The 13,450-nt window shown below is 32.1% G+C and overlaps 1 protein-coding gene across 1 annotated transcript in view; it reads left to right on the forward strand.

Annotated features, from left to right (window-relative positions):
• LOC146539265 (potassium voltage-gated channel protein Shaw-like) overlaps positions 1–12,491 on the forward strand; it is a 129,997-nt gene extending 117,506 nt beyond the window's left edge. The window contains exons 8-10 of the mRNA XM_085185465.1: positions 7,842–7,989; positions 8,363–8,461; positions 8,844–12,491. Of these exons, the coding sequence (XP_085041591.1) occupies positions 7,842–7,989; positions 8,363–8,461; positions 8,844–9,334 (738 nt within the window). The 3' untranslated portion in view covers positions 9,335–12,491. The remainder of the gene's footprint in view (positions 1–7,841; positions 7,990–8,362; positions 8,462–8,843) is intronic.
• Positions 12,492–13,450: the final 959 nt, after the last annotated feature.

The following is a 13,450-nucleotide window of genomic DNA, read 5'->3' on the forward strand; positions in this document are numbered from 1 at the left end:
GCTGCAGGTGACAATAAAATGATTTAAAAACAAAATACCAGTACAAAAATGAAAATCTCATTAACAAGTATAATTGGCAAAGCTAATGAGCCTTCTTTCTGTCTTTATTAGTTACTAGTGGACCCGGACGCGGCTACGCCTGCTTCAACTTTAAGAATATTTATTAAATATATTCATGAAATTATTTTCAATTCTCAATAGAATTAGTAAGAAAATATAAGCTCAAATAATCAAAAAGAATAATAAGTAGATACATATTATTAGAAAAAAATATCTGAGTTATTGAAATGAACTAACAAAAGGATTAAAAGTTACTAAAGGATAGGTATTCTTAATATTAGAAAAAGTACCTAAAGTTTTTCGTGCGTGCGTACATAGATATCGACTCTACGAAATAACTAAACATTTCTCTCTATTAAGTAGGATAATTTTAGCGGGCAATATTAAATAAAATAAGAAGAGAATCAAAGTATATTTTAAATTAATTATAAACAACAAATAAAGTTCGAAAATGTATGAAAATTTATAAAACCGTCAACGTCATCTGCCCGTTCGCGTCGGTCATACTGTGCCGCCCGCTAGGTGGCTAGGTCATTTGGAACCAGTGACATCTCCTTAATTATTTATTAGTATGTTATACAGTAAACTATAATTTCAATCTAGATAAAATGCTAAAAGTGGCTATTATATTTATTTTCATAAGGATGAATATCAAAACGTCGCGGTAGCGGTCGCGTAGCAACGACGGTTGTTATTAACATGGCAGAATAAATTGCATGTCAAATTAGAAAGTACTTTAAAATATATTAGTTTATATGTGTAATGTAATATTATATAGCCTATAGCACTTCTGAAGAATGCAGCTTTCATACAAAACAAAAACAATGAAAATCGGACCAGTAGATCCAGAGATCTTAGCGTTCAAACAAACAAACAAACAAACAAACAAACAAACAAACAAACAAACTCTTCCGCTTTATTATATTATTATTAGTTATCTAGATTTTTTGTACAAACTTGAGTCACGTAAAATAAATTGTATTTTATATTTGAAACGAAATGTACACTTTTTTTCAGCTTCGCGCTATATGCTTACATAGCAGGGTAGGCAGAGGAAACCTGAGAACATAGTGTTACCAGACACCATTTCTATTAAGATATTTCCACTTCCGCGCGAATGTCGCGAACTCTCCGCCGTGCTTTGTCTCATCAACAAATCGAACAAACGAAAATATTTAATATTTTATTATTCCTAGCGGGAATCGATAACAATCGCACCCTGGTGGTGCCCCCGCAAAAAAGAAGAACCGTTGAGTTTTTTATGAGCTTGTCTTATCATAGCTGTGTGTTTTAATAATTTAATTCGAAGATCATAGAAGACTTGAAGCAAAAAATCTATAGAAATACCACCTAAAATATTATAAAAAGACAAGCCATACATTTCAACTAAGGTGTAGAGTTTGTGAAGTTGGGGCTTGTTTTATGTTAGGGCACGTAAAATTAGAAACTTAGCTCTAAATAAGGTCTGGTAACTGCTAACCATCGTTTTGACAATATTTTACATGAAAAAGTTTTTGTTGGAATACATATTTACGATGTCCTTAATAGGCTCAGAAAAGCTGTTAAAATCTAGGATTTCCCCCTCAATGATTAATCGTTGTCGAAATTAAAACTCCCTACTGCGCCATGGATATATTTTGTTTTATACATTCACGCTGTATCCCATATATATTCTTAGGGTACACAAAGACAACCTAGTGGCAAGACTCTTCTTTTCTCACTTTATATTTCTCTATATTGTTTTTTCTCTATATTCTATTTATTTTCGAGACATTGCATGTTGAGTGGCGTAACTCAACGTCAAGCTTTGTCGGGTGATGCTTTGTCGGTTTCTTAATATTATATTTTCAATAGGGAATTACGAACCATTACTTCATAAAAGTTTAAAATATTTAACATATTTTCTTTTTAGCTTCACGCTGTATCCCGCATATATCAGGGTAGGCAGAAGGAACTTAGTGTTAAGACACTCCGTTCTCCACTTTCTGCCGTATTATCTGAGCATTGCGTATTGAGCGGCGGAACTTAAAGCCGCCTTTTGCCTGGACACCAAAGCAAAGAAATGAAAATAATATTATTTTGTAATTTAATAAATATTTAGTGTTCTCGAGTGGAAATTGAACCCAGAACCTGTCGCCATAACTGTCATAGTCTGGTGTTCCTGCGCCACTACCTCAAGAATATACATATTAAATGAATATATTTTAATAATATACAATCCCTGATAGCTTATATTATTAACACGCGCGTCACACGACTCTCAATTAATAGCCGCCAAATGTTACACGGCGTATAAGCGATTAATTATACATTATAGATATAATTAAATATAATTTACTTCTTAAGTGGTTTACTGGGTGGTGGGATTTATGGTGGTGTTCGAGATTTTATCTTATGTAAGGCTGTTCGTTAAATGAGATGGTTGACGAGTTCGATTCCCATTCGGGGGAATGAATAATTTCCATTTCCTTGATCTGATGACATGATAAGGATTGGACTTGCAACTTCTTAAAAATTGGGCGGATGATGGAGAAATGGACTCTTCCACGTTCCTTTGTTATTCTATTTTCAAGCTGAATTCGAGACGTTGCGTTTTGAGAAGCAGAAAAACTCTTATTTTGTCTTATCAGAAATGATAAACGAAAATAGATCATCGTTACGGGTGAGAATTGAACCCATAACCACCGCACTTCTGTCAGATGATATAACTATATATTAACTTTACCTTCCGCCTTATTTTAGAGACATTGCATATTGAGGTGCAGAGCTCAACGCTGCCCTCTGCTTTGTTATTAGAAGAGAAGTCATTCTCATGAGTGGGAATCGTACCTGTAACTAAACCCTGAGCCGTTGTGGCACCACTACCCCATATCCATTTATGTATATACCACTTTTTATTTACATAATATACTACTTTTAAGCAAATCTACTCGTATAAGAAAGCGTGCGTTCATCCACTTATGTAAAACGCTATGAAATCTTCATATAATTTGCGAAATCGTACGAAAATTGTTTGATCTTTGATCTTCATGTTTAGTAAAGGAAAAGATTTTTGCTCGTTCCTAACTTTTATGAATTATGTCAATTTATATATTTATTCTATTGAAAAAAGAACACTTCACTTCTGTTCCCCATTTTCCGCCTAATTCTGAAGACATTGCGTGTTGAGTGGCAGAACTCAACGCCGCGCTTAGTCTCGACACCAGAGTGAAGAACTGAAAATAATTAATATTAAATATTATTTCCCCGAGTGAGACTGAACCACTTGTACCTCTGACAAGGACACTCGCGGCGATTACCTCCGCTATTCAACACCTAAAGTTTCTAAAACTAGACTGAAAATAAAAAAAAAATGCTACGCGGTAAAACCGCGAATCTCTTCTTTATTATTTCTAATAATTAAAGTGTACAATTAAATTAATCAAGAAGCAAGAGTACTAAATTAGGGGACTTATTCCGAGCGCCACTTAAACATTACCAACGACTTTGATCACCTAATACCTTTATAGAAATACCTTACTACGGATGTTCTCTTGGAAATGGAAATTAAATTTCCTAAAATTTGTTCCGATATTCTTTCAACGTCACGCTATAGCACAAGTCTCAAACTTAGACAGAAAATAGAGAACGAAAAGTCTTTACACTTAATTTTCTCTGCCTATCCTGGTACTCTCGAAATACAGAGTGAAGCTGACAAAAAGTATTACTTAGTACATTTTTTTAAATACTACAATTTTCAAGTTTTCTTATATGAGACTAGAACCCACACCCATCAATACAATTTATTGTAACTTGTAGCATTTTCTTTCCCAATCTAATTTGTCGTCCATGTTCTTGAACACGTGGTAGTTTGCGGGAACGAGACGCTCGTAAATTAGTTAGGAGCGGGCAATTTGCGCCACCTTTGATTAAATCTGCGCGTGTTAGTCATTTGTGAACGTATAAATTGATATTTGTGTATTACAATACTAGTGGCATTTGTGTGGCTTCGCTCGCTTCTTTTTTATATTTTTTTATTCAATTTTGCGTTCTATATCATATGTAGTATATGAGATAGAACGTAAAATTAAATTATAGTACTCAGCAGGGTAGGTAGAGGGAGCTTAGAAGAAGCGTAGTAGTGAAGACATTCTGCTCCTCACTTTCCACCGAATTCTGAAGGTATTACGTGTTGAGTGGCGGAACTCAACGTCGCGCTTTGTTTCGAAATCAGATCGAAGAAATGAAAATATTACATCGTTTCCTCGAGCGGAAATCAAATCCACAACCTGCCGCATTCATAAACTTTGCCTCTTTAAAAATATAAGATTAATAAAGAACCAAATGTGGGTAAAAATTATCTTTCTCACTACAAACACACAATAAATGATTTCCATGATGAAAATTGTTCAAATTGAGTACGTCATTACCGTTTCCACTTACGTAATAAGAATGTATCCCTTATTATTCACCTATCACCTTTTTTCACCCGCGCTGCTTTGTAAATATACGGATTTATATTTTGCCGAGCCAATGCTAAGAGAAGGGCTCAGAGCAGTGTCTGGGATTTACTAGCCATTTTTAGCAACTTTCAGCTGGTGCACTTGAGGCCTTTTAGGCCTCATGTTATATAGGCACTTGCACGTGAAGTGTGTGTCAGGCCTATCTCGACCTGACACACACTTGACGCAATGAATGTGTCTTTGCTAAGCTTATCTTTGTACTGGACTAAATCCGAATTGATAAATTTTGGCAAAAATGGCAAAACGAAACGTTGATTATTTATTGCGAACAAAACTTGAGAAAGCTTTTTTAGCCTCATGCTGTATCCCGCACATAACACTTACTCTAACTTAACGCCGAGCTTTGCCTCTTATTTCATCGAGTGGAAATCGAACCCACAACCTGGCTAGCCTCAAGGCCTCAAATATGGCGTTAAGTTACCAAATTAGAAATAAAGTAAGCAATAAATGGCTAATAAAGAAAAATCATTCCGTATGTTTCCATATCTCAGATGTAAGTGGAAAATAACATAAGCAGTATATTCAGGCATTTTATTTCATTACGGGCTTTTGTAGGATGTTACCGTAATACCGAGAAAATTGTAAGATTCGTGTACTTTTAAATCTATTATATATGACTTTGAGAAATTGGTTATTCTAATGTAAAAAAAATTTAGAGATCCTTATTTCTGTTTTAGTATTAGGAAAATATACGAGGGCGTGACGTAGTATTAGTAAAATATGTGAGGCCATCATGACTAAATGTAATGTCAGACTGCAAACTCTATGATTGTGGCTTCGATTTCCAGTTAGGGAAAGAAATTAATTTAATTTCGTCAATGACTTCAATTCCGATTCCACGAAAGTAGCTTATACATATGTTGCTTCAGTGTCCTATAAAATCAGTTCAAACGTTCCGAAGCTTCGCCTGGAAAAACAGAAAAATGGACACACAGACAAAAAATATTAAATTGTGTGATTATGTTTTATAAATAACTAGCGGACGCGCGCAGCTTCGCTTGCGTAATTAGGAGTGAATTCTAATAAACCACGAAACATGTGTTCAATGAAATATTTTTAAGAGTCTAAATATCAAATTTTATAAAAATCGGTGGCGATTTAAGAATTTTCCCATACAAACTTTCAACCTCTAATTTGCACCCTTAGGGGGTGAATTCTAGAAAACCATGAAACATGTGTTTAATTATATACGTTTAAGAGTCTGAATTTCAAATTTTATAAAAATTGGTGACGATTTAAAAAAAACCTATACAAACTTTCAACCCCTTATTTGCACCCTTAGGGGGAGAATTCTAGAAAACGATGAAACACGTATTCAATTAAATACTTTTAAAAATCTAAATTTCAAATTTTATAAAAATCGGTGCCGATTTAATTTTTTTACCATACAAACTTTGAACCCCTATTTCACCCCTTTAGAGTTATAATTTTTCAAAATCCCTTCTAAGTGGACGTCCAGATTATGAAAGTAAACTTTTGTCCAAATTTAACGTTTCTACCATCAGCGGTTACGGCTGTGCGTGCGTCTTACCTCAGTCAGTGAGGACAAGTCCTTTTATATATATAGATTATAAGGTAAGTAGTTACATGATGTGGATTATCCAACAAAATAATCTTTTTTTTAATTTGAACTAGTAGTTCCTGTGAATAAAGAATATATGATAAAAATATAATTTTTGTTTTGCATAAAAATAATCGACAAAAGTCGAATAAGCAACCATGGCATTGATTTTGCTGAAATTAAATATTTTCAGGTTATTCTACACGAGAACAACCTTTGACAAACACACCGTAAAGCCCTGAGGGCAATCTCTTGTTTATATAGGACCTGTATCAGAGTTGTCAAAATGTATGAATGATTATTTTAAAAAATATTTTTATATATACTTTTTTTATATAGTTACATAAATGAATTTTATCCCGCCATTTCTTTGTCGTGGACTACAAAACGATAAATAATATTTCTAATTTAGAATTTTTCCGAAATTTCACCGCAATGATACGCATAAAAACAATTTCCATGTTTTCGCTCTGGAGTCGTGGCAAAAAGTGGGAAATTCCGAAGAAAGTGTGGAACGCACTGTCTAAACACTAGGCTCCCACTGTCTATTGTGTGTGGGATTTAGCGTAAAACTAAAAAATATGATATGAAAATTACGTCCCACAAATTCAAACCCGCTATGATAATTTAATATCGTCTAAGTGCATTAGTTTAAGTATATGGTTTAATGACAAACAAGAAGCTTTTATATGAAAGCTTTCAAACTTCCACATAAATAAAGTTACGAACGCGTAAATAAGATATTATCATAAAGTTCTGTCGCTGGAATATTGTTAGTATTGACGAAGTCTCTTTACATCATATTTTTGTACGTTTGTGAATTTTTTTATTTGTGTTTAATATAATAAAAAGTTTTTTTCAGTTTCACTTCTCATCCCGAACTTAGCAGGGTCTAATCTAGTGTTGAGACACTCCGTTCTCATTAAACACTTGCGTTCCTCATTTCCGCCGAATTCTGGAAACATTGCATATTGAGTGGTGAAATCCAACACCAGGCTTTGCCTCATTACCGCTGTACTCCTATCGTACGCGTTCAAATTTCATATTATGAAATTCATGCAATGAACTTGATGTAGATAAATTTAATTTTGTTAAGCAAAATTAGATCAGATGATACTTAAGCACTTTATCTATTAAATATATAATGAGACGCCATATAATAGAAAATATATTACAAGCGCGATTCAGTTGTAATAAAAAGCTTAAATTACGTTAACAGTTAAAGGTAAAAGTACAAATATAATGTAAGCAAAACTTGAAGTAACTTACTAAACTTGAAGAGTAGTATCTCTCGAACAACATCCAAATGCTACGGTCACATCAGTGACTAGGGGCAGTGCTACGCCACTGCTACGATAATTGTAATATAGTGGTTGCAATTTTGTTAACACTTATAAATAGAATTTTCAATATTTTCAATAGTTTACCTATGCAATTTTTATATACATTTTTTTATTTTACTTAAACACTAGAAATACATATTTAAAATATATAAAATTATTGTCTCTCTGTCCTTATATTTAGAAGAGCTAAATCGATTTCATGACCAAAAAGAGAGGGTATGAAAGAACTTAAATAAGAAAATATGCTGATGAAGTCGCGCGGGGCCGCCAGTATATTTATAAATATTTAACATTTTAACTTGTCAAGTACATCATATAAAAAACATAAAACTCTAGCAAATATTTTTTACTGAAATTAACGCCATCTATCGACAGGCTCGATCAAAACTGCCAAAGAAAAGGCGTAGAGTCCTCCCAGTGGAGCAGCCTAGGAGGAAGCGCGACGCCAGCGCCTCTAACAGACGAGTGAATGCCGTCAAACATCCTGTAGTACTAAAGGAATTACCAGCTAACAGCAAATTTGGTGAGATATTTCGTCTTAGTTTATATAGAGGGCAGTTTCTCATTAAAAAAAAATTGTCTTAATTATGTTATGAATAGAAAAGTACGTAAAGTAAGTAGGGTAGGCAAGTGCTAATAAGCTTTCAGCGCAACTTGGAAAAGTTTTAATCAATTTAAATATTTTTTTTATAATTATGAAAATTACAACGTTGGTCGTAAAACATATAATTAATAGAATAAAAGAAAATCCATTTTTTTATTACATCGAAGACATAATTGGAGAAAGATATAGGTAAAAAGAATTATATAATCTATAGATAGGTTAAATATATGGTTGAATTCAATTTAAAAAAACGCATTTAGATTGCTTATTATAATTTCTCCGTTTTTTTCAGGTGTAAACGGAATGAATATGATAAGCTTAGCACTTCAGGGACCATCGAATTTGCTTCGACCTCCAGTCACACAACCATTACAAGCTAGAGCACCTATAGGTAAATCCAAGCAACCTTTAGTTATAATCTGTGCATCACCCTCCCACAAACCTGCAAGTCCTAGACAAATTAACTTTTAATTTAAGTACTGTTAGATAGAGATGGCAGCTTAAAAATATCTCTTCTCTTATCTCTTATTTTATAATGCATAGAGCTTCAATTTGCAATTTTAATAAAAAATAATACATATAATCTAGTTTATAATTCTACTTGTTCACCTTTAATCAATTTAAAATAAAGACGGAAAAAAGTGTGAATATTAAACACATTTTTTTACCTAATTTAGTTTAACAAAATTGGACAAAATAAAAAAAATATATAAATTGTCCTCGTAATAAGTTATTAAATAGTTAAGTTAATAAATTTTTATAATTTATTTCAGTCGAGAGTCCAATAATCAACACGCAGTGCGGCGCTATTTCTTTGGCGTCTTTACAACCACCCTTAATGACTGCTCCACCCCTACAACCGAGACCTGCAACCACTGGTTCTTTAGACCTCATGCTACCCTTACAACCAAAATTATTACCAGGTTACAATTTACAGTCATCATATCTCTCCAATACCCTATCAACAGTAAGACCCCCAGATTTACCTAAAAATGGGAAAAAAGAAGACTATTATAAACCAAATTTTGATATTATAATTGAAAAACGAGAATCAATAACTGATTCAGTGAAAGACAATGTAATATCAGATAGTGATGTAGATAGGGATAATGTACATAGTGAAGAAAATGATAATCATAATATAGAAACCGATATAATCGAAAATATTGATGTGAATGATGAAATCAACTGTAATGTAATCGATGTATCGGCAGACACGAGTGTGGACTGTCACGACGACAGCCCCAATAACAATTCTTATTAATTGTAAATAGTCTTAGATTTTACTAAACCTAACTCAAACCCCAAAGTTGATGTTTTTTAAATTAGATATTTAAAATCTTAATATTTCTTAAAATTAAAGTGAAATTTTAGTAATTAAGTTTTATGTAAATTTGTAACGACACTTGAGGTCTCTTTTGTCGCTGTCTGAGAATTTTTGGAAGCTACTATCAGAAAATACAGAAATTGCTTGAGTCATACTAGGCATTCTGTGTGCCCGACGCCTTCTATTTTTATTCCAAATAGAAAAAAGCAGTGAATCAATGATTTCAGGCAGTGCAAAAGTCTAAGGATCTTAACTATCATAAATTTTAGTGTTTATTCGTAATGTTAATGTTTCTTTTAATTGAATTGTAAATTAAATTGTGGTTGATAATCACTTCCTAGAGTGGTTGAACTGATGATTTTATATTTTTTATTTCTATTTAAATCAAATAACATGGTATGGCTTGTTATTCACAAAAAAGGTCCTAGTTCTAATTATTTTCTTATTGACTACATCAAACATAAGGCAATTCGCAAATGAACAGATTTTTAGATTAAGCTATGAATTTGAAACTAAAGACGTCTACTTGTATTTTAACTATGAATGGTCCATCAGTACAACCACTTGCGATTAAGAGATTACAAAATTTATATTATAATATGAAATTTCAAACAATCTTTCATCTTGACCAAAGTAGTGTAGACATTAGAAAATAATCATTTTTGTATATTTTGTAAAATGAAAGACGACAGTGATCAAAATGTACAGTAAATTTTTTATTAACTCATTTCAAATTCATAGAAATAAATGTAAAATAATCGATAACTGTTATATGTATACTATTCTTATTAAAAATTAAACTAGGTATTTCTTGTTGTAATAATATCACATTTCCCGCATATAGCAGGAAGGAAAACCATAGTGATGCGTCACTACATTTTCCACTTTACTTGTACATAAATCACAAATTTACTAAATGTATATTAATAAAGTTGCCAAATTAATATAATTTTACATTTTTTTGAGTTGTTCCTTAAGTGACGAAAAAGAAATTACCCCTCATTACAAATCGAACTCACAACTGTCGCATTTACAATCAGACGCTGTACTCCAGGGCCATGATGGGCTCGAGGCCGTCAATCACTATTTCAAATTCTCGAGAACTTGGGCGATTGGAATACTTATTTTCTATATTGATTATCTTAATTAGTAACGGTTTATGTAACCTAACGCCATACATTGTATAACTAAATAAAAATAGAACCTGTAGCCATCTTATCGGCCACACACTTGCCCACTGCGCTATGGTATTAAATTTGGATATCAAATGATTCTTTAATACCTATATATTCTTTAATAATAAAACATTGAAATATTTTAAGAGAACATTTTGACTGAAATAAATTTCCACCGAAGGTTTTCTTTACGTTTATTATGAAGGGTACCTTTAACCCATTTACATAAAAGATGTTATGATCAAATGAATATTAAAATCCATCAACCAGAGATTCTTAAAGCGTAAAGTTGTTTAAGGATTTGTACGCACTGGGAAAGATCTGGATGAAGATAAGATATCTATAGCAAAAATCTTTTTGTACATTTTTTTAGCTTCTTCTCTCTTCTTCTTGTATCCCATATTTAGCAGAGTTGACAGGAGGGTTAAAACAGTACGTTCCTTACTTTCCATTGAATTTCGAAAGTGGTAGAATACAATACCGCACTTTTTCTTGTTACCAGAGCGAGTAAATGGGATAATAGTTTATTTTTATTTCTATATAAAAGAATTTATTCGTGTGCCAAATGTAAATTATAAGAAAATATTGGAGTCGATTTCAAATATTCCATTTGACGTGATAACATTCTCTGAAAAAATATTGAGCCAAAATCAGAAATCTATAGAAATTGAAACTAAAGAAAAAAAATATGAAATAATTTATCATATTATGAAATCAAAACAATAAAATAGGATGATAAATTTTATTTTTAAAATAAATTAAATAACTTTCAAATAAATGAAACTAAAAACTAACGTCTAAATAAGCTAATCTGAAAAAAGTAAGCCTTTATTTATATATATTTTGTCACTAAGAATGTATGCACCGTACCTTAGCCGTAAAGAATGCGCCTCGAGGGCATAGAGAGTAAATTGAATTTTTCGTACAAAAACTAGATATAAATTTAAGAAAAAGTGCCAAAAGTGAATAAGAGTATCTCTTATTTTGGTCTAGTTTGGCTCCAGTTCTTATAGAAATTTCGAGAAATCCGAGAAGTCAGTGCTCCCCTATACTCCCTAATTTAGCTTTATATGTATGCCAATTCTCAAAGATTATGGAAAGATAGAAATCTTTCTAATGATTGAATTTCTAGTCATTTGTTATATAGGAATACGTGACAACGTACGTGTAATATTATTATTTTAAAAGAAACTTTATCTCATTAGACCTAAAACAAACCTACTTAAATGTTAAATATTCTTAATTGAAAATTGAACCCGCTCAGCCTTTTTCGTTGTATCTAGAAACATTTTAAATTTAGTTAGAAAAAAAGGAGTTTTAAATATTGGAGGCGAGCATTGATGCTCATTTCAAAGGGGCTTCTTAACCTAGTCTGCAAGTCTGCAAGACTGTTCCTATCTCCTTACCCTATACTGCAATAGGCACCCACATAGTCCATAGAATCCAAATCTCAGGAGTTTTGTCTTTTTCTAGGTTATTATACCAGCTTTGTTATGTTCTTTTAAATTCTTTTGCAATATACATGCCAAATTTCTGTTTTCCAAGTCCAGTAGTTGTCTGTCTGTGGAGTCACTTAATAATGGAGAAAAAATGTATATACAAATAAATATGTGATAATTACAATTGTTAGATGTCAAAACAAAATCAAGTTTATTTTTTGTCTCCATATAAAAACTTATACTTTTTGAAATGAAATTAAAAACTTTCTTGCTTCTTGTAATTCCACTATTCTAAATTTTAAAACCAAGTATGGCTGTTATTCCTTTTAAATTGTATTAGTATAATTATAATAAACTAAAAACATACTCTAATAATTAATAAATTTTTGTATTTACAGTGTATAATTTATGTTTAGATGTATTTGAACGTTGTCTTTATTATAAGTGTGATAAGTTTTAGTAATAAAATTATTTTTGTAATGAGGAAGTTTTATTATTCACCCAATTATTATTTTGTCAACAAAATCATCATGTATTTGAAGTCATCGTCAAAAATATAAAAAATTCTCTGTTTGACAAAAGAAGGAAGAAGGACAGAATCTCGGAAGGCAGTGTTGAGTGACTCCATTCCCATTAATACACTAGTCACAGCACGCAATGAGTTGAGTGGTAGAATTTAATGCCAAATTAAGATTGACTCATATTTTTGTAGAGTGAAGGTAAACACCTGAATTCTTATATTTCGATTCTTTTTTTTTTATAAATGTAAAGGATAGGCTCGTGATAAAACCAAAGATAAACTTTCATATAAGAAAATTACAGTTACAAAGAATATTGTAGTTAAATCTATTTATTTACAAAATAAATAAAAATATTAGTAAAACTGTTCAAAACTATATCTGGAATAAAAAGAACTAAATTATATCATTTAGTTGGGTATACATAGGGGCCTAACCTAACCTTTAACATCCAATTTTGCAAGACAGCATGTTAAAAGGCAAATTTCAACACCGCTCTTTATGTTCTGAGCAGAGCGAGGAAATGAAAATAATTCATAGCCCCCGAGTAGGAATTGAACTTACATCCGTTGATGTAACACCTGTATCCTGCATATAATAGGCAGAAAAACTTAGTGTTAAGACTTACTTTCCGGCATATTTTAGAGGCATTGCGTGTTGAGTGAAGGATTTCTATGTCGCGCTTTACCTTGTTACCAGAGCGAAGAAATGAAAATATTAATAAACAATAAATTCAGTCCCCCGAGTGGGAATCGAACCCAAAATTTACCTTCTCCATTTCTTCTTCCTCACCTAATAATGTTAACTTAAAGCTAGTTAGTTCTATTAACTTGTAGCGCTTTGCACACTGCTTTACAGAGCAGCCTCAGAGGCGCGTAATTAAATTTCGGTGGACAGAATCCAATCAATTGTGTCTCGGGG

The sequence above is a fragment of the Heliconius melpomene genome, chromosome 5 (assembly GCF_056956725.1).
Source record: "Heliconius melpomene rosina isolate 202511_hmr_F chromosome 5, ASM5695672v1, whole genome shotgun sequence".
Lineage (NCBI taxonomy): Eukaryota > Metazoa > Arthropoda > Insecta > Lepidoptera > Nymphalidae > Heliconius > Heliconius melpomene.